Consider the following 21,143-nt stretch of genomic DNA (forward strand, 5'->3'; position numbering starts at 1 on the left):
GTGAGTAGATAACACAACCAGTGGTGGAAAGCTCTGCCAGTGGGCACTATGTGAGTTGAGAACTTGGCCAGTGGGCACTAGGTGAGTTGAAAACTCGGCCAGTGGGCACTAGGTGAGTTGAGAACTCGGCCAGTGGGCACTAGATGAGTTGAGAACTTGGCCAGTGGACACTGAGTGTAGTTGAGAACTTGGCCAGTGGGCACTAGGTGAGTTGAGAACTTGGCCAGTGGGCACTAGGTGAGTTGAGAACTTGGCCAGTGGGCACTGAGTGTAGTTGAGAACTTGGCCAGTGGGCACTGAGTGTAGTTGAGAACTTGGCCAGTGGACACTGAGTGTAGTTGAGAACTTGGCCAGTGGGCACTAGGTGAGTTGAGAACTCGGCTATTACGTGGGTGGTGGATGGACAACTCGGCCAGTACGTGGGTGGTGGATGGACAACTCGGCCAGTACGTGGGTGTTACGTGGGTGGTGGATAGAGAACTCGGCCAGTACGTGGGTGGTGGATAGAGAACTCGACTAGTACGTGGGTGGTACGTGGGTGGTGGATGGAGAACTCGGCTATTACGTGGGTGGTGGATGGAGAACTCGGCCAGTACGTGGGTGGTGGATGGACAACTCGGCTAGTACGTGGGTGGTGGATGGACAACTCGGTCAGTACGTGGGTGGTGGATGGACAACTCGGACAGTACGTGGGCAGTGGATGGAGAACTCGGCCAGTACGTGGGTGGTGGATGGAGAACTCAGCCAGTAAGTGGGTGGTGGATGGAGAACTCGGCCAGTACGTGGGTGGTGGATGGACAACTCGGCTAGTACGTGGGTGGTGGATGGACAACTCGGTCAGTACGTGGGTGGTGGATGGACAACTCGGACAGTACGTGGGTACTCAGTAAATTAATACAGGGCAGGTGGAGACACTGTCTAAACACACATTCGTCTATCGTTACCTCCGCCGTAGTTTTCTTCCATCTCATTACCAAAGCGTTTTTATTTTTCCCCTTGCTGTTCCCGCAACCAGCGCACGAAATAGGTGAAAATCTCTACCATTATTGACCGTAGCGCAGACATCGTTTAGTGGTTAGTGGACATTCGCAGCATTCATAATAGTTTACTCCATTAGCGGGGCTTTTGTGTTGATTCTCTCTCATTTCCCAACGATAAGGGTCGGAGGCCCGTGGGTGTAACTGTTTGTTTAGTACTTGGATAGTGTGTCAAGACCTGGTCAGTGTGTGGGCATTCTGAGAGTACTTGGTCGGTATGTGGGTAGTTGGTCAGTAAATTATTTGGTCAGTATGTGGGTTACTTGGTCAGTAAATTATTTGGTCAGTATGTGGGTTACTTGGTCAGTATGTGGGTAGTTGGTCTATTGATTACTTGGTCAGTATGTGGGTAGTTGGTCTGTGGATTACTTGGTCAATATGTGGGTAGTTGATCAGTGGATTATTTGGTCAGTCTGTTGGTAGTTGGTCAATTGATTACTTGGTCAGTATGCAGGTAGTTAGTCAGTATGTGTGGGTAGTTGGTCAGTGGGTTACTTGGTCAGTGTGTGGGTAGTTAGTGTGGATTATTTGGTCAGCATATAGGTAGTATGTCAGTGGATTACTTGGTCAGTATGTGGATAGTTGGTGTGGATTATTTGGTCAGCATATGGGTAGTTTGTCAGTGGATTACTTGGTCAGTATGTGGATAGTTGGTGTGGATTATTTGGTCAGCATATGGGTAGTTTGTCAGTGGATTACTTTGTCAGTATGTGGGTAGTTGGTGTGGATTATTTGGTCAGCGTATGGTTAGTAGTGGCTAAATAGCAAAGAATAATTGTTGGTAATCTATTTGCTTCTTTGTAGGCACCAAATAATGTAACCTTTCAAAACGATCAATAAGGCAGAACTAATCATCACTTAATAACTGCGTGTAGGTCAATATTTGTTTGCCCAGTACAATGCCCCATCCCCCTTCTACCAGAAACCAGATCATCTCTACAGTTCGAACTGCTCGACTTTTGTTAATATCCAAGTTTTTCTTGTGTAAGCTACGTCGTAAGGTTAGGCTAAGATTAGTTTAGTTTAAGCGGTTCTTGATCCTTGTTGTACGACCGAAGTGTGAGTACTGTTTGCATGCATTCTGTTTCACGACCTCTTTACGTCTGCTATTGGTGCAAACACTTTTTTAAAAAATCTATTAAATATTTTAAACATATTTATTTGTCTTGAAACAAATGAACAGAGTCCAAATAAAATGAGTTGTGACTTTGACTTGGTTACTTGGTAAGGGGCAGCCACTCGCCTGTATATACACAATCATTGATCTCTACACCGCAAAAATCATCCAATGTTCCCAGTGTATCGACCATCACTGTGTTCGGCCGTTTCCCTACTCGCTGGAAGTCAATCATTATGACCTCTGCCCTGCCCATCACGACCTAACCGCCATAAGAAACACTATAAGCACGGCAATTAGATTTTCCTCGCTTGTTTTACAGCGACCCCCCGGGGCGGCAAGTATCAGCCCAACACATCCTGCATACCTCCACGGGAAAGACAGCGTCAAATCAGCTTTGACACCGGCATCGTAATTAGTTCGGCACCATGAAGAAATGGGGGGGGGGGGGGACTGGATTGGTAGCAGGCACACATTTTGTTAATGAATTTACTTTTTTTTTTGTTGAAAAAAATGTTGGGCGGAAAGGTCGAATCTGGACAGTACTGGCGTTAATTTAATAAAGATTTCTTTTGGTCAGGAGATAATCTTCACCGAGTTTTTAAGTTAATTTATGAAGGGTATCAAGTTAATTATATGTACCAAGTTGGTTTATGACGTGTACGAAGTTAGTTTATGTGTACAAATTTAGTTTACGATGGTAGGCCTACTAAGTTAATGTTGTGTACTAATTTAGTTTACCTTGTGTATTAAGTTAGTTTATGGTGTGTGCTAATTTAGTTTACCTTGTATACTAAGTTAGTTAATGGTGTGTGCTAATTTAGTTTACCTTGTGTGGTAAGTTAGTTTATGGTGTGTGCTAATTTAGTTTACCTTGTGTGGTAAGTTAGTTAATGGTGTGCTAATTTAGTTAACGATGTCTTCCAACTTAGTTTATGATGTGTACTATTTAATGGGACTGCACTATAACATTTTTCTTACAAATTCAATTGATAATATTACACTGCAAAGTATACACAATTATTTACAGATAGTTGTCGAACACCAATTAAAAATTAATGCCAGCTTTAATTAAAGTGACGTACATCTTTTGTTAGAAATGACAGGCGGTGACGTTTTATCGACTGCAATCTATCATTTCATCATGATCAACTTAACTAAACACGGCTTTGGTTTCGCGTTATGAACCTTTTTCTTCTACTTCCTTTTTATCGCATCTTGACGTTTTACATTTCCTGGGTAAAAAAAAAAAAGTTTTGCAATCTTTTCTGTATGTATGTCTGCATAAGTATTAGATCCTATTGATATGTTTCTTTCAACTTTTGAGAGATTTCCGCTAATGTGAAACTATTTCCGATTTCTCTAAACGTTTAAAATTTGGTAATTTTATATATTTTTATCATTAAGCAGAATTTTGTATGAATGTTTCGTTTTATGTGTGTTTTCTAGACAAGCAAGCGGATTAGTCACTAACTTGCCTTCCATTTCTAGAGCCCGATTCCACAAGAATTGCAATCCCAAAACTTACTGTTCTCTAATAATAAGCATATGTTAATTGTCTACTAATTAAACAATCTAAGAGGTCGACTAGATCACTGAGAACCGTCGTGTTTCTGGTGACGCTAGCGCCGACTAATGCAGCAATGACACGCTCGTAACTTGGTCTTTCGCAATAGCTAGCATCGTATGTAAAAACCCACATCGTTAGGGAGTGAATGTGTTGTTTACAGTATAAACAAATGTAACCTGATTCATGCTTAAAATGATATACCTTTTGTTATAAATATTATATGTCTGTAGAATTGGATTTCATTTTTAATCCGATATTTGTTATGATTATTGTAAGATAGATCTTAGATTCTATGCGGAAGAAGACTTTGAAATGTCTTCTTAAAACAGGCTCTGATGTGCGGGATTTTATTTCTTCTTGGCCTAGCCTTGGACGGTAAATGAAAGCTTCCGGGCCGTTTCAACCCCAGGTTAAATCCAATCATTAGAAAATTGATTTTAAATCCGTGATGGGGTTTGTGTTTTGGGTGGACTATCGACTCGGGTGTTTGGTGCTGGACCCTCACGCGAGAGTAGTATATTAGGTCACTTTTGGACCGATTTTTTGGCGGAGGTGGGGATGGTGAGGAACAATGACATATAGGAAAATACTCGGGAGCAGGATGTGGGCCTGGTACAATGACATATAGTAAAATACTCCCAGCCTGGCGCCGCGGGATGGTGAGGGTGGGTGAGCAGGATGCGCAGCCTGGTACAACGACATATAGTAAAATACTGCGCCAACTGGGGTTGGCGGAGGTGGTGGGGAAGTAGGTCACCTTTTGGTGACCTTGTGACGTAATCATTGACCTTGTGACGTAATTAGTGACCTTGTGACATCATCATTGACCTAGTTACGTAATTTTAATGCGTTTTTAATGAGTTTTAATGAGTTTTTTAAATTTTTAATCAATTTTTATTGACTAGTTACGTAATTTGATTATTTGTTTACTTTTTAATTAATTTTTATTGACCTAGTTACGTAATTGGATTTTAATTTTTTTAATTTTTAAATTTTAAATTTTATTTTATAATTATTTCAATTATTATTAACGAGTTACGTAATTTGATTATTTGTTTGATTTTAAATTGTTTACTTTGTTTGTTTACTTGTTGTTTATTTGTTTATATTGTGTAATTTTTATTCAATAGTTACGTAATGTGATTTTAATTATTTTTATTTTATAATTAGTAATTATTTTAATTTGATTATTAGTTTGAAATTCATTTTATTTCTTTGATTTTAATTACTTTGTTTATTTGTTTATTTAATATATTTCTTTTCTTTGATGTCTGGTATTTGAAATAAAAGACACTGTTTATTTGAATGTATGTATGTTTTAAATAAAAGACTAACACTAACGTGTACAAATAACAGGTTAAATTCTCCGACACAATGAACGTTACAAAAATAGAACATCCATTTAACCACATCTGTTACTTATTGATCCGCGATCCTTTGTTGACACGCGCTGAGCGTTTTTAATGGGTATTGTATCGATCGCAGCCGCTGGGCCATCAAATGTTGTCCCATATAATTAAATTGGTTATGCTTCACCGATTTTATGCGTTGTTCGCCGACCCGATCACAGCAGGGGTTCCGCGTTTAATTGAAAGAGCTAAGTGGTTAACCACAAAGCCAGCGTTAAGTGTGGGAACACCTGTTACCATGACACGCGCCTCGTAGTGATTAATGGGTTTTATATTGATCCCACCCACGGGCCATCACAGCATGATGTCCCACCTAATTAAATTTTGTTATGCTTCACCGAGTTTCCCCGATCGATTTGACGGGTCATGATAATTAACGCAAAACCAGCGTTAAGTGTGGCGACAGATGTTACCAAGCGGGTGGTGGTGGTGGTGGTGGTGGTGGTGGTGGTAAATTTGCTTAAGATTATAAACTTCAAGTTTTAAAAATCAACAACGTTACTTTTTAATTATTTTTATTTTGTTTATTTTTAATGTTAATATTGATTCCACACACGGCCATCAAATGATGGTCCGCCTAATTAATTTGGTCATGCATCGTGGGTTTATGTCGACTACAAACATCCATTAGAGACACCTGTTACTCGCTAATGGCACCCGACACGTATCGATCCACATGCGATCCTTTGTTCTTGTCAACCACCGTACAAGGGCCAAGTTAATATTGATCGAACCCACTGACCATCAGTATGATGGTCCACCTATGTGTAATTTTTATTAACGAGTTACGTAATTTGATTTTAATTTTTTTTTTTAAATTTTTAAATTTTTAATTTTATTTTATAATTAGTTTAATTATTATTAACGAGTTACGTAATTCGATTTTAATTTTTTAAATTTTTAAATTTTTTAAATTATTATTTTTAAATTTTATTTTTAATTGTTGTTTACTTGTTGTTTAATTTAATTACTTTGTATAATTTATTTGTTTGAAATTCATTTTAATTAGTTTGCTTTTAATTTCTTTGTTGTACGCCGTTTAAAATAAAAGACTAACACTAGCGTGTACTAGAAAGTGTCATTGTGTATAACATCCATTTAACCACAGCTGTTACTTATTAGTGACAGCTTGTACTTATCGATCCGCCCGTGATCCTCCCCGGCGCTCCCCGTGGTTGCTTAATAGCGGGCTCACTGAAGCGATCACAACAGGTAATTAATCGAAGCCATTAAGTCCCTCTCCGCGTTAAGTGTGGCGACAGCTGGTGCTGTAATTAGTCACGGCTCTCGGCTTTTTTCATTAGACTACAGCTGTACATGAACTATGTTCACATATCGTACGCCCGGACATTCTTTGATCAAATTAAAAAATTTTGTTTCCACATGTCCTGCGAACCGTCCCTTGCTATGTATGAAAGCTTAATGGTTGTAACTATTCGCTTATAGCGAGGGTCAGCGAAAACAAAAATATATTTAAGGGTCGGAATTTTCTTTCAACCACCGTTAAGTCAGGTTTTGAGACGAAACGAAGTCTCGGTAGGTTCGTGTTTTTTAATGGGCGACAGGGCGACTTGGTGCGTTGGTACGTAGGTATACGTGGGTAGACATGTTTTTTACAAGTCTGGAAAAGTAATTAAGTTTTTTTATGACCGTTCCGATTTTCTTTTGATCTGACCACCATTTGACCACACTGAGCCAGATAAATTTAACAATTGTCGCAGCGGGGTTTATTTTAAGTGCACCCCGTGCACGCTTGTTTACATTTTAAAAGACGTGTCGCGTGTCTTCCCCTTACGGCTTCCCTAATAGAGAAACGAGAGGAAAGACAACTGTTCTAAAATTAGAACAGCCTTGTCTACAGACACGAGTATCGTCCCTTGTGAAAAAATTCGCGTCAGAATCCTTAACTAAACAGTCAATTTCTTTAAAAAGTTAAAAAATAATTTAGGAAGACAAGGGTTAACAAAATATATATCTTAGTCTTGCAGCAGATTACCTTCCCATGTTCGCTTTAGTATTACAGTTTTCATCAATCTTCTTTTTGACTTGAACTTCTTTAATTTTTAAGAAAGTTTACTTATACATAATACATTACGTCTAATGACAATTTTTTATTTTTACCACTCAAGGTATTTTCTTTTTCTATATCTTACATTGTCATCTTAATTTTTTGATCACCTTAGGTGGTGGTAAGGTGGTAAGGTGGTGGTAAGGTGGTAAGGTGGTGGTAAATTTGCTTAAGATTATAAACTTCAAGTTTTAAAAAACAACAACGTTATAGTACGTCGTGTCAAATGACACACCGTTTAAAATGTCTACATTTAAAGTTCACCAAAATAATGACGTAAAAACTAAATATGATATGACGTTAGCATACATATCATTCAATCTAATCACTCTAAAGTACAAATCAATAATTTTTTATTGATTAAGGGGCTGGGTGAGTTATTTTTATTCGGGTGCCCAGGGAAGGTTTGGAGTTGGTTGGGACAGATTTTATACACGAGTCGGTGACGTTTTCACCGAGGCAGGGTTCGAATCTAGACCATGCATGTTTTGGAATTGTTAGGGAGAGTTAAACTAAGGTCGGTGAAGTTTTCACCGAGGTTGGTTTTGAACTCGGAACATGCCTGTTTTGGAATCGGTAGGTGTAGAGTCCATACTAGGGTCGGGGAGTTTTGCTAACACTGAGCCAGGTTGCAAAGTTGGCACATGCATGTTTAGGAATTGATGGTAGCCGAGTTCATACTAGTGTCGGTGAAGGATGGTTTTGATCTCGGAACATGTATGTTTTGAAATTGTTGGTAACCGAGTTCATACTAGGGTCAGGGGAGTTTTTGTTAACACCGAGGCAGGTTGCAAAGTTGGTACATGCATGTTTAGGAATTGTTGGTAGCCGAGTTCATACTAGTGTCGGTGAAGGTTGGTTTTGAACTCGGAGCATGCATGTTTTGAAATTGTTGGTAACCGAGTTCAGACTAGGGACGGGGGTGTTTTCACCGAGGCAGGTTACAAAGTTCGTATATGCATCATTGGAATTGTTAGGTAGAGTTAAACTAAGGTCGGTGAAGTTTTCACCGAGGTAGGTTACAAAGTTGGTACATGGATGTTTAGGAATTGATGGCAGTCGAGTTCATACTAGGGTCGGGGAATTTTGTTAGCACTGAGGCAGGTTGGAAAGTTGTTACATGCATGTTTGGGAATTGTTGGTAGCCGAGTTCATACTAGTGTCGGTGAAGGTTGGTTTTGAACTCGGAACATGCATGTTTTGGAATCGGTAGGTGTAGAGTCCATACTAAGGTCGGTGAAGTTTTCACCGATGGTGGTTTCAAAGTTAGTACAGGCATGTTTTGGAAGTATTAGGGGCCGAGTTCATAGTAGTGTCGGTGAAGGTTGGTTTTGAACTCGGAACATGCATGTTTTGAAATTGTTGGTAACCGAGTTCATACTAGGGACGGGTGCGAGGGCGGCGGACAAAATTGTCGATGTAGGTAGGGTGCAAGAGATATTCAACGAGGAGTGGTGTCTACAAGTTATGTATCCCAGTCTGTTGGAGTGGTTTCTAGGGGGTTGTGATATTAGTTGAATAAATATTTGTCTGTAGGATTGTCATACAGCCTTTGTCTCTTAAATGGAATAGGTATAGTGCGGGTAGTAGTAGTAGTACGGTCTGTTTATCTAACGGTTGGTATTGAGGTTAGTGTGATGACGCAAGGTTGGATGGGAGAAGGGGAACGGGGTTGCGGACAAAGGGAAGGGGAAGGGCGAATAGTGATAAAAATAACTCACCCAGCCCCTTAATCAATAAAAAATTATTGATTTGTACTTTAGAGTGATTAGATTGAATGATATGTATGCTAACGTCATATCATATTTAGTTTTTACGTCATTATTTTGGTGAACTTTAAATGTAGACATTTTAAACGGTGTGTCATTTGACACGACGTACTATAACGTTGTTGTTTTTTAAAACTTGAAGTTTATAATCTTAAGCAAATTTACCACCACCTTACCACCTTACCACCACCTTACCACCTTACCACCACCTAAGGTGATCAAAAAATTAAGATGACAATGTAAGATATAGAAAAAGAAAATACCTTGAGTGGTAAAAATAAAAAATTGTCATTAGACGTAATGTATTATGTATAAGTAAACTTTCTTAAAAATTAAAGAAGTTCAAGTCAAAAAGAAGATTGATGAAAACTGTAATACTAAAGCGAACATGGGAAGGTAATCTGCTGCAAGACTAAGATATATATTTTGTTAACCCTTGTCTTCCTAAATTATTTTTTAACTTTTTAAAGAAATTGACTGTTTAGTTAAGGATTCTGACGCGAATTTTTTCACAAGGGACGATACTCGTGTCTGTAGACAAGGCTGTTCTAATTTTAGAACAGTTGTCTTTCCTCTCGTTTCTCTATTAGGGAAGCCGTAAGGGGAAGACACGCGACACGTCTTTTAAAATGTAAACAAGCGTGCACGGGGTGCACTTAAAATAAACCCCGCTGCGACAATTGTTAAATTTATCTGGCTCAGTGTGGTCAAATGGTGGTCAGATCAAAAGAAAATCGGAACGGTCATAAAAAAACTTAATTACTTTTCCAGACTTGTAAAAAACATGTCTACCCACGTATACCTACGTACCAACGCACCAAGTCGCCCTGTCGCCCATTAAAAAACACGAACCTACCGAGACTTCGTTTCGTCTCAAAACCTGACTTAACGGTGGTTGAAAGAAAATTCCGACCCTTAAATATATTTTTGTTTTCGCTGACCCTCGCTATAAGCGAATAGTTACAACCATTAAGCTTTCATACATAGCAAGGGACGGTTCGCAGGACATGTGGAAACAAAATTTTTTAATTTGATCAAAGAATGTCCGGGCGTACGATATGTGAACATAGTTCATGTACAGCTGTAGTCTAATGAAAAAAGCCGAGAGCCGTGACTAATTACAGCACCAGCTGTCGCCACACTTAACGCGGAGAGGGACTTAATGGCTTCGATTAATTACCTGTTGTGATCGCTTCAGTGAGCCCGCTATTAAGCAACCACGGGGAGCGCCGGGGAGGATCACGGGCGGATCGATAAGTACAAGCTGTCACTAATAAGTAACAGCTGTGGTTAAATGGATGTTATACACAATGACACTTTCTAGTACACGCTAGTGTTAGTCTTTTATTTTAAACGGCGTACAACAAAGAAATTAAAAGCAAACTAATTAAAATGAATTTCAAACAAATAAATTATACAAAGTAATTAAATTAAACAACAAGTAAACAACAATTAAAAATAAAATTTAAAAATAATAATTTAAAAAATTTAAAAATTTAAAAAATTAAAATCGAATTACGTAACTCGTTAATAATAATTAAACTAATTATAAAATAAAATTAAAAATTTAAAAATTTAAAAAAAAAAAATTAAAATCAAATTACGTAACTCGTTAATAAAAATTACACATAGGTGGACCATCATACTGATGGTCAGTGGGTTCGATCAATATTAACTTGGCCCTTGTACGGTGGTTGACAAGAACAAAGGATCGCATGTGGATCGATACGTGTCGGGTGCCATTAGCGAGTAACAGGTGTCTCTAATGGATGTTTGTAGTCGACATAAACCCACGATGCATGACCAAATTAATTAGGCGGACCATCATTTGATGGCCGTGTGTGGAATCAATATTAACATTAAAAATAAACAAAATAAAAATAATTAAAAAGTAACGTTGTTGATTTTTAAAACTTGAAGTTTATAATCTTAAGCAAATTTACCACCACCACCACCACCACCACCACCACCACCCGCTTGGTAACATCTGTCGCCACACTTAACGCTGGTTTTGCGTTAATTATCATGACCCGTCAAATCGATCGGGGAAACTCGGTGAAGCATAACAAAATTTAATTAGGTGGGACATCATGCTGTGATGGCCCGTGGGTGGGATCAATATAAAACCCATTAATCACTACGAGGCGCGTGTCATGGTAACAGGTGTTCCCACACTTAACGCTGGCTTTGTGGTTAACCACTTAGCTCTTTCAATTAAACGCGGAACCCCTGCTGTGATCGGGTCGGCGAACAACGCATAAAATCGGTGAAGCATAACCAATTTAATTATATGGGACAACATTTGATGGCCCAGCGGCTGCGATCGATACAATACCCATTAAAAACGCTCAGCGCGTGTCAACAAAGGATCGCGGATCAATAAGTAACAGATGTGGTTAAATGGATGTTCTATTTTTGTAACGTTCATTGTGTCGGAGAATTTAACCTGTTATTTGTACACGTTAGTGTTAGTCTTTTATTTAAAACATACATACATTCAAATAAACAGTGTCTTTTATTTCAAATACCAGACATCAAAGAAAAGAAATATATTAAATAAACAAATAAACAAAGTAATTAAAATCAAAGAAATAAAATGAATTTCAAACTAATAATCAAATTAAAATAATTACTAATTATAAAATAAAAATAATTAAAATCACATTACGTAACTATTGAATAAAAATTACACAATATAAACAAATAAACAACAAGTAAACAAACAAAGTAAACAATTTAAAATCAAACAAATAATCAAATTACGTAACTCGTTAATAATAATTGAAATAATTATAAAATAAAATTTAAAATTTAAAAATTAAAAAAATTAAAATCCAATTACGTAACTAGGTCAATAAAAATTAATTAAAAAGTAAACAAATAATCAAATTACGTAACTAGTCAATAAAAATTGATTAAAAATTTAAAAAACTCATTAAAACTCATTAAAAACGCATTAAAATTACGTAACTAGGTCAATGATGATGTCACAAGGTCACTAATTACGTCACAAGGTCAATGATTACGTCACAAGGTCACCAAAAGGTGACCTACTTCCCCACCACCTCCGCCAACCCCAGTTGGCGCAGTATTTTACTATATGTCGTTGTACCAGGCTGCGCATCCTGCTCACCCACCCTCACCATCCCGCGGCGCCAGGCTGGGAGTATTTTACTATATGTCATTGTACCAGGCCCACATCCTGCTCCCGAGTATTTTCCTATATGTCATTGTTCCTCACCATCCCCACCTCCGCCAAAAAATCGGTCCAAAAGTGACCTAATATACTACTCGCGAGACGGACTTTGGGGTTAGCCGTACCCTTTTTCATCGATTGGCTAGGTTTAGCAGAACTTGGCTATAATCTGACTTTAAACACGGAAAGTAGAAGTATTTTGCTTCATTGACATGGGATTTTGGAAAGGTTATGTGGTCAGCAACAAGCCCAGTTGATTATACTTACCATGTTGAGCCGAGTGACTTCCTAGGTTCAGTATGGACTTATCGAAGCTCAAGTATCAGCAACACTAGCAATTCTAATATTGGGGCAAACGTTTCTGCTTCGTTCCTAATTGTATAATTGGGGGAGATTTACCCCAATACAATTGAGTTGTACACGCCAATATGTTATGAGACAAATGGCCCATTGGCTCTGACTTCAGTCTGCTTTTCTTTTTTTGAATTTTGTTCCATAGCCTTTGTCCGCCCAAAAACAATCTCTAAGGCAGCAGTTTGATTTTGAATTTTTCTCTCCTAAATGTGTTGCTGTCTCTAGCCTCATCTGTCCGGGTTCTGAACTCGGACTTTTGGGAGTTAGCAATAATACACTTTCCCGCCCGACCACGCCATCCCACACTCTAGTGATTACATAATACCAAAGTGTGTACTAAAGGGGATTAACTCGGCATACGACTAGACCAGCTCACCCTGAAAAATGATTTTTTAAAATTGTGTCTTAGTATTTCAGTATTAACTATTTCACAGAGAGATCCCAAAGTGATATCGCACTATGGCGGGGCTATCTGTGGTAATCTTTTCAGCCAGCCGGGTGAGCACACCCCTTGTGTCTGCTGATTCGATTACACCATTTCACTTTTGTAACGACGTCTATTCTCCGCTTGCAAATTGGAGTTTACTTACTTAAACACGGCGTATTTGATAAACTGAATCTTTGATCGGTTTGATTCGACCGCGGGTTGGTTGAATGGCGCTGGATGGGCCCTTTGAGCATACAATCGATAGATGCTAAGTCAATTGAACGAAAGTTAATTTGAGCGAAGTTTTTGAAAAGTCGCCAACATTGTTTCTACAGCAACTAGGGGTGGGTGGAACATCGGTCTTAACTCTGGTGCTAGACTTTGTACTTTGAATTATTATTATCAATATTTGGTACATAAAATTTAATTACTTTTTCTAGCCATTATATATATATATATATATATATATATATATATATATATATATATATATATATATATATATATATATATATATATATATATATATATATATATATATATATATATATAATATATATATATAGGGTTAGGGTTAAGATTAGGGTTAGGGTTAGGGCTAGTGTTAGGGTTAGGGTTGTGTCTAGCGTTGTTTTTGGTTTTGTGTGAAGTTTTAGGCTAAGGTGGATGCTTAGGTTTTGGTCTTTTTCTTAAGGTTTGGATGAAAGTAGTATAAAGGTATAGAATTCTAGTTAGAGTTAGGATTCTAACTTGAGAGGGGGGGTAATTCCCGGGGGGGTGGTAATTGACAGGGGGGGGGGGGGGGTAATTGCTCCGGGGGTAAATACGGGGGGATATGTCCGGGGGGGAGGTAAAATGTCCTGTAGCCATATATTTAAAGCCATTTTCTTCTCTTTACTGTGACTTGAATGCATGTAGAAGATTTAACTTAAGGTCAGCATGAGGAAGAACCTGGAGCAACGACTTTCTGGAGATCAGCAGCCAGATCGGCTATCTTACAGTTTACCCACGTACGTTCGATTTCTCGGCCAAGACCAGCGGCCTGATACATTTCGGCCAGTGACTAGTCTTGATGGAACTTTTTTCTGCGTCTCGTAATATTTTTTTTTTTACTAATGTAATTGTTTACTAACGTATATAAAATTAGGGTTCCCTGGGAATACTGATTTTATTATCTGAAATTAATGTGTTCTTATGTATAGACATAATTGATTAATCGGAGTATGGGCCTACCTATAAGTTAATGTTAGCTAAACGAAAAAAAAACATTTTCATAGTACATCGGTTAAGTTAGGTAGGTAGAGAATATATTCTTAAAATGTTTATTTACGTTCGTAAATTTGTAGTAGGCCGAGGGTATACATTCCGGAAATCTTTCTTCACGTGGGTAATAAAGGTCAAGATGTGAAAGAAAGTGACTGTGTTCAAGATTAGAGTGAATGGTTGTATCTCCTGTCCAATCGAGAGCCTCGTGATCCCACATCTCCCCCCCCCCCCCCCTTCTTGGTAGGTAGAGGGTAAACTTTCCGGAAATGTTTCCTTACATCCGTAAGCTTGTAGTTGATAGAGTAAAATTTCCGGAAATGTTTCTTTTTCTCCGTAAGTTTGTGGTTGGTAGAGTATACCTTCCGGAAATGTTTCTTTTCCTCCGTAAGTTTGTGGTTGGTAGAGTAAACATTCCGGAAATGTGTCTTTTCCTCCGTAAGTTTCTGATAGGAAACATTCCGACGCCTCAAGTCAGTAATAAAGGTCAAGACGTGAAAGAAAGAGACTGTGTTGTGTACGAGATAGGAGCGAGTGGTTATATCTCCTGTCTAATCGAGCGCCGCATGATCCCGCTTCTCCCTCTTCTTGCCCTCGGTTGCTGTGTTGTCTTTTATTATAATGGACAAATTGTTGCCACTCGTGGTCAGATTTTTCTTCTAATAATGGACAAATTGTTGCCCGTCTTAGCCAGCATGGGGTTATTGGAAACCCGTCAGCCCTGACCGTTGGGTTGACGGGAGGGTTGACGGGTTTATTGAAACCCCCGTCACGCGGGAGGACCTGGGTTTATTTCCTTCAGACGGACGGGGGAAATGGTTCAACGGATCTAAGAGCGTCCGCAGCGGTAGTTGTAATTAAACGATCAGACACACCGTCTCAAGTACAACATTTCTAAATGGTAAAAGAGTGGCAGTAGATCTCAAGATAGTTGTAAATAAACTGTTAGACATACACACGTCAAGTTGGCTACTGTCTCGGTGTTCCTAAATAGTAGAAAGGTCGCAGTAGATCTCAAGTTGTTTGTTGTTAAACGGTTAAGCACACCCATTATTTACCGTCTCCGCGCTTAAAGTTAAAAAATATTAGAAGCGTCGCTGTAGATCGCTGGTTGTAAATAAACGGAAAGACGCCATTTTCACGTAATAAAGGCCCAAGGGTGAAATCTTGCACAATAGAATCTACCTCCTAGATTGTTTCACTGAAAAACAATGGGGGGTAATGAGTATACACCCTAACTGTGCTCATTAAACTTTTAAATGCATTTAAGTCTCCTTTGTTCATTATATGACTTTTTGTTTTGATGGAGTGATTTCATGATTATCTTTAATGCTAAATTTCCTTTAAAAAACAAAACAAAACAAAAAACCACTAAACTAGAAAGTATTTACTATAAGAACAAAGTAGTGTATTATTCGAATTGGTTGAAACTAGCGATGCTGGCGGCATATGTGTTTAAATATTTACTCATCTTCCAACATTTGCCTCGAATATTTGAGATGCAAACTTCAAAACAGAGACGTGTATTATCGTTATTGTCTTGCTTCTTTTTACTTTCTCGTATATACGAAGTATAGAGAAAGTCTTGTAATCGTGCAAAAAAAAAAAATCGAGATTTTTGCAAATCTCGACGTTTTACATCTCAGTGATACGGAAAAACATAATTTTGCAATCTTGTCCGTATGTCTGTGTGTCTGTGTGTGTGTCTGTGTGTGTGTGTGTCCGTGTGTAAACACGATAACTTGAGTACCGTTACAGCTAGGTTGATGAAATTTCAAATACAAGTATTTTATCAAAATCGTAGATCCGTATCAACTTTTGAGCGATTTCGGATAACCGGAAGTGGTACTTTTTCTACTTTGAATTTTTCAAAAGCCTATAACTTGAGTACTATTTCAGATAGATAAATGAAATTTGATATGTAAGTAAAAGATCTAATTCTCTACCTTCTGTCAAATTTTGAGAATTTTTCGTTGACTGGAAGTACTTATTTACGCTACTTCCGATTTCTCAAAAAACTAATGTAAATTTTAAAAGTACTAATAATATTGCGCACTATTATGCGCTTTTTTATTCGCGTTCACTTGGTGTGCAATTAATTTGTCTACGAGATTTTATTCTATTTTTAAAACTTTAAGTATTTAAAATGGATTAAAAATCATGTCTATAGCCCGAGTTCCCATCCCCTGTTATTTTATATAAGAATATTCGAGAAAGTTTAGGGGAGATCACTCCCGGTTTATTTATTATTGTTGTTGTCTTGCTTTTATCGTTCAATCAGACAGATTGTTCAAATGTCGTTTTCTTTGTGTCTTGAAAATAAGTTCTGTTTCTTATCGCTCAATGCATTTCTGAGGCCCATTTCAGAAAAAAAACTTTGATGTAATCATTTTTCAATGTTTTTTTTATTCGTTTGAGTGATTGTAGTATTTAATAACATTTTTAAAAGTAACGGGATTTTTTTTCACAAGCTTTTATTTGACTTGTTTGGTGCTAAATGCGTAGTCCGGCAATGGTAAAATCTTTGATGAAAATTTCACGATCCGATGAAGATGCTTTGTGACATGAGTTTGACGTTAAAAGATGGCTAGAACTATATAAAGCTCTAAAAATGTCACGATTGTACACATACATTCTGGGCATTCATAAAAGTCGTCTATAATTTAAAACTATGGTGCGCATTATCGAAAGCACCGTGCAAACTCCTGGCGCGCGTCTGACGTCATTGATGTAGTGGCGTATAGAATCTAGTAGCGCCTAGGCGGATGTTCCGAGTTGTCAGTAGTGAGTGGTGATTGATAATCATGGACAAAATATCGAGGAGACGTCTCTTTGAGCGATGGATTCCTGCACCACTGCGATCCCCTCAGGTAATCCTATCCTCCACACCATCGGCCAGTCCCCAAAAGCCATATTTTAGTGGTTTTTTCTACATTTGTAGAGTTACATTGCGTTAGTCTTTTATGACCTTGGGGCCGCCATTAAACTAAAATATTACTGGAAATGTATGCTGTAAAGATAGCATTTTATGAATGTTAGCAGTACACAGGAGGTGACAATTCGATATAAAACTTTTGGGCATTAAAAAATAGTGATGAATTCCGAATCTAACCTAGATCTAGATCTACATTTAAGTAGTCTACTGTTGCTAAAACTACTATAGCAGAAACAGCTGCATTTTAATTATCCTGTTTTAATCGTTTTTGAATAATATAAATATAAGCTGCAAAAAAAAGGGTTTTTATCGACTAGCCATATCCACATCTTATGCCTAATCATTAGTTTCTACAGCTTTATATTGGGGGCCTCTGACTTCCGGGTTGAGTTGTGTATAGTGTATACCCGGCTAACTTGTTCAGCTGATAGAGGTACAAGTAGGTTCCAGGATGCGTGTATGGGGAAAATTATTGCTTTCTGGTGTACACAGCCACGATTTCTACTTCGCGTTGGCCATTTTAAAATAGGTTTTGAAAATTATGGAATGCTGGACTAAAAAGGGAAAATGATTGGTAATATGACTGAGAGCCAGAACTTTAAAAAATTTCAGATACTTGTATAACAGCCGGTTTGTCATATCAAATCTATGTTTTTGGTGGGTGTTTTTTTTTTAAAGTATTTATTGACCTATCACTAACCATAAACTTTTCCTTGTTATTTGCTCTAATAAAACTAGTTGCATAATCGTTGTCTGCGAGTTTAGACATCCGATTACCATGGATCAACAAAATAAAAGTAACCTCATTCTAAGAAGTTTCCACTCCTCATCATTATGCTTATCATAACCTTCTCGTGTTTATTGAGCTGTTGAACATTTTTTGGTTGAATCGTTTAGGGATGTCGTGGGCATGTCACTTGGCATACTTAATTAAAGGATTTAATCGGGTTATCCGTCCTTGTTTTTAAAAATTGTTGGAGAAATTCGCTGAATTTAAATGTTTCTTGCGGCTGTATTTATATGTGTTGCCATTGAGCAAGGTAAACACCGCACTGGTCGAGTGCATCTTGTACTAAGTTAGTATTTTTTCCAGTGCACATTAAATGTTAGTTGTTTTAATTTTACCAGATGAGTCCTCACTCTGAGACAGCACACATGGATATTCAACTATCAGCTTTACATTTTAATGGGGTCCTGGTAGGGTTGGTTTTGATTTTTTTTTAAATTATGGTTGGTTTGTTTCCTGCAAATACATTTATTCACGAATGTCAGTTGGTCGTACGGTCGTAATAAAATGATCACTGTCGTTGAGGTGAATACTTACATATGATTTTAAGAAAGCGACTGTAGGGCATAGCTTTTACATATAAATCTAACTGCTGGAGTTAAGTAAACTAGTTTATGTATTGAAACGCATCTTTTATAACATGTTAAACCTTGATGAGTTCCAACTATTTCCATGGCGACCCGCGCTCATCAATCTTGATTTGTTAGAAAAATTGTATTGAAGTCATTTCACAAGCCCCTACAATTACAAGCTCGGTGGCATTTAACTCTGATGAGTTCCAACAATTGCCATGACGACTCCCTGATTCATCGATCTTCGCTTGTTAGAAAAAAAAACTCCATTGGAATAATCAAATAATTCCCAATAACAACCAGTATATGCTCGGTTGTACTTAATCTTGATGATTTCAATCAACTTCATTACGTCAGCCTAGCTCATCTATCTTTTTTTTTTAACATAGTCGTTAATTAAAAGTTAAACAGCCTTTTTTTAAAAAGCCCCGATCTCTCGATATCAATAGATTTCCTATCCGACGTCACAGCCTGCTTTTAACCCCCTGCTCCCCTTGATGCTGAATATCCCATCATTTATCCTAATCAAGACATGTCTGGACATCCAAGCATGAAAACTTGATCTTCTTGTCCTGTGAGCGGAAGTAACTTGCAGTAAAAGGAGAAATCTGTTCATACAAAGCCGGGCCCATTTGCACGTTGGCTTGTCTACATTACAGCCTTCTGCCTGCACACAAACTGGAAATTGACGCTGCTTAAACGCCGTAACCATAGCAACGGTTTTCAAGTCTTATCCGGCGTCCGTATTTTTTTATATCCGTGTTTCTCTGGCATTATTTCCAACAGCCGCAATTTATCGCATCATATCGTTGGTTCTGTATTTTGGCTGCGGCCTGCTATTATGCATGTCTCTATGTACGCACGCCATCACGCCATCTACGTGTTCTCTGCCGTGGTCAGTCGTGTCACTGGGTCCATTCAAATATTTACTCTCTCTCTCTCTCAATTGTACTCGCCATTCGATGTATCCATACATTTGGCTTAAGCTCCTCCCCGTGTAAAGCTATTAATGCTTAATTATAAATGATGGATGAATGTCTCTAAAAATGTTAAATGTTCGTGTCTTCTTACATTTAAAATTTGAGCGTTATTTTTTTTAATTACGTTCTCTGCTATACATAATGAAATATCGTTTAAGCGTTTGAATAAAAAAAAATTCTTGTTCTTACAAAAATCGTATTTTCCTGAATGTGTTTTTATGTGGCTTCAACAAACGTGTATGTATTAAGCGCGAGGTGCTATCTGAAACGTTTGGCTGGGTTAAACTTTAAATGCGTGTGATTCTAGCTGGAAAATGTGTCTTGGTTTGCTAGCTATTTAAAACCCAAACAATTTGGAGCCGTGAAACATTTGGACGTTGTCAACAAGACGACGGCCCTGGTTGTGTGCCAAGGACAGGTGCCTGTAAACTAACACAACCGCCGCATTCCCTAGACATTGCGTGTCTGGAGCATGCTTGGGTACTGACTTGACCCTCGGCTGGCCATTAGCTAGCCGTGCTGCTGGAATAAGCAGCATATCCACGAGATTCGTCAACTTTGTATGATCTGGTTGATCCTCGGGGTAATGAGGCGCTTTAAAATGTCCGGATGTCTGGTATCTCATGGTCAGACGTCACCTGATTTCACCCCATGGCTTGCTTATCTATGCTCTGTTTATCCGGATACTTTTGAAGGTTTGTTAATCCGGATGCCTGTATAGGTTCTGTTTATCCGGAAGCTGGTATAGATTGTGTTTATCCGGATGCCTGTATAGATTGTGTTTATCCGGATGCCTGTATAGGTTGTGTTTATCCGGATGCTGGTATAGGTTGTGTTTATCCGGATGCTGGTATAGGTTGTGTTTATCCGGATGCCTATATAGGTTGTGTTTATCCGGATGCTGCTATAGATTGTGTTTATCCGGATGCTGCTATAGATTGTGTTTATCCGGATGCCTTTATAGGTTGTGTTTATCCGGATGCTGGTATAGGTTGTGTTTATCCGGATGCTGGTATAGGTTGTGTTTATCCGGATGCCTATATAGGTTGTGTTTATCCGGATGCTGCTATAGATTGTGTTTATCCGGATGCCTGTATAGGTTGTGTTTATCCGGATGCTGGTATAGGTTGTGTTTATCCGGATGCTGATATAGGTTGTGTTTATCCGGATGCTGGTATAGGTTGTGTTTATCCGGATGCTGGTATAGGTTGTGTTAATCCGGATAGTAGCATAGGTTATGTTAACAGTTTTTCTTTTCCGTCAGTTTGGATAACGTCCATTAAATCGTGGCATTCCCTCCAAATTTCCAATCGTTGTGTATTTTGTTGAATGATGGTCCACCGTGGCTGGATGAATTGAGACAGTTTTATGCGCATAGTTTCAGGCCAGCCCCTTCAGGTTAAATCCCATCACGAGACAGATACAATCAATCAGATTTCGTGTTTCTGTCTGCCTCTCGTTGCATTATTGCAGTGTCTTTTTCCATTCGAATCGCTCTGCGCTTTTTTATGTTGCTATATATTGTTTAAAGAACATGTTTAATACTTGCATTATTCGAAAAGAAAGTAAGGTCTTTGGTTATAACATTGCTCCACTTGTCAAAGTGTGGCACATGTTGACGTTAAGTCGTTGTGTCTTGTGTTATGTCACACTTTGGCC

General features: G+C 38.3%; 1 protein-coding gene across 5 annotated transcripts in view; it reads left to right on the plus strand.

The window, feature by feature from the left end:
* Positions 1–21,143, plus strand: part of LOC131953516 (disks large homolog 1) — a 107,954-nt gene that overhangs the window by 40,798 nt on the left and 46,013 nt on the right. Inside the window, exon 1 of one of the 5 annotated variants that reach the window (XM_059316719.1) lies at positions 16,965–17,080. The exons of the other annotated variants lie outside the window; for them this stretch is intronic. Within the exon in view, the coding sequence (XP_059172702.1) occupies positions 17,015–17,080 (66 nt within the window). The 5' untranslated portion in view covers positions 16,965–17,014. Of the gene's footprint in view, positions 1–16,964; positions 17,081–21,143 lie in introns of those variants that run through there. 5 annotated transcript variants of the gene reach the window in all.

Source organism: Physella acuta, unplaced genomic scaffold, assembly GCF_028476545.2.
Source record: "Physella acuta isolate Inbredline_101_S28 unplaced genomic scaffold, ASM2847654v3 ptg000928l, whole genome shotgun sequence".
In the NCBI taxonomy this organism is placed as follows: Eukaryota; Metazoa; Mollusca; class Gastropoda; family Physidae; genus Physella; species Physella acuta.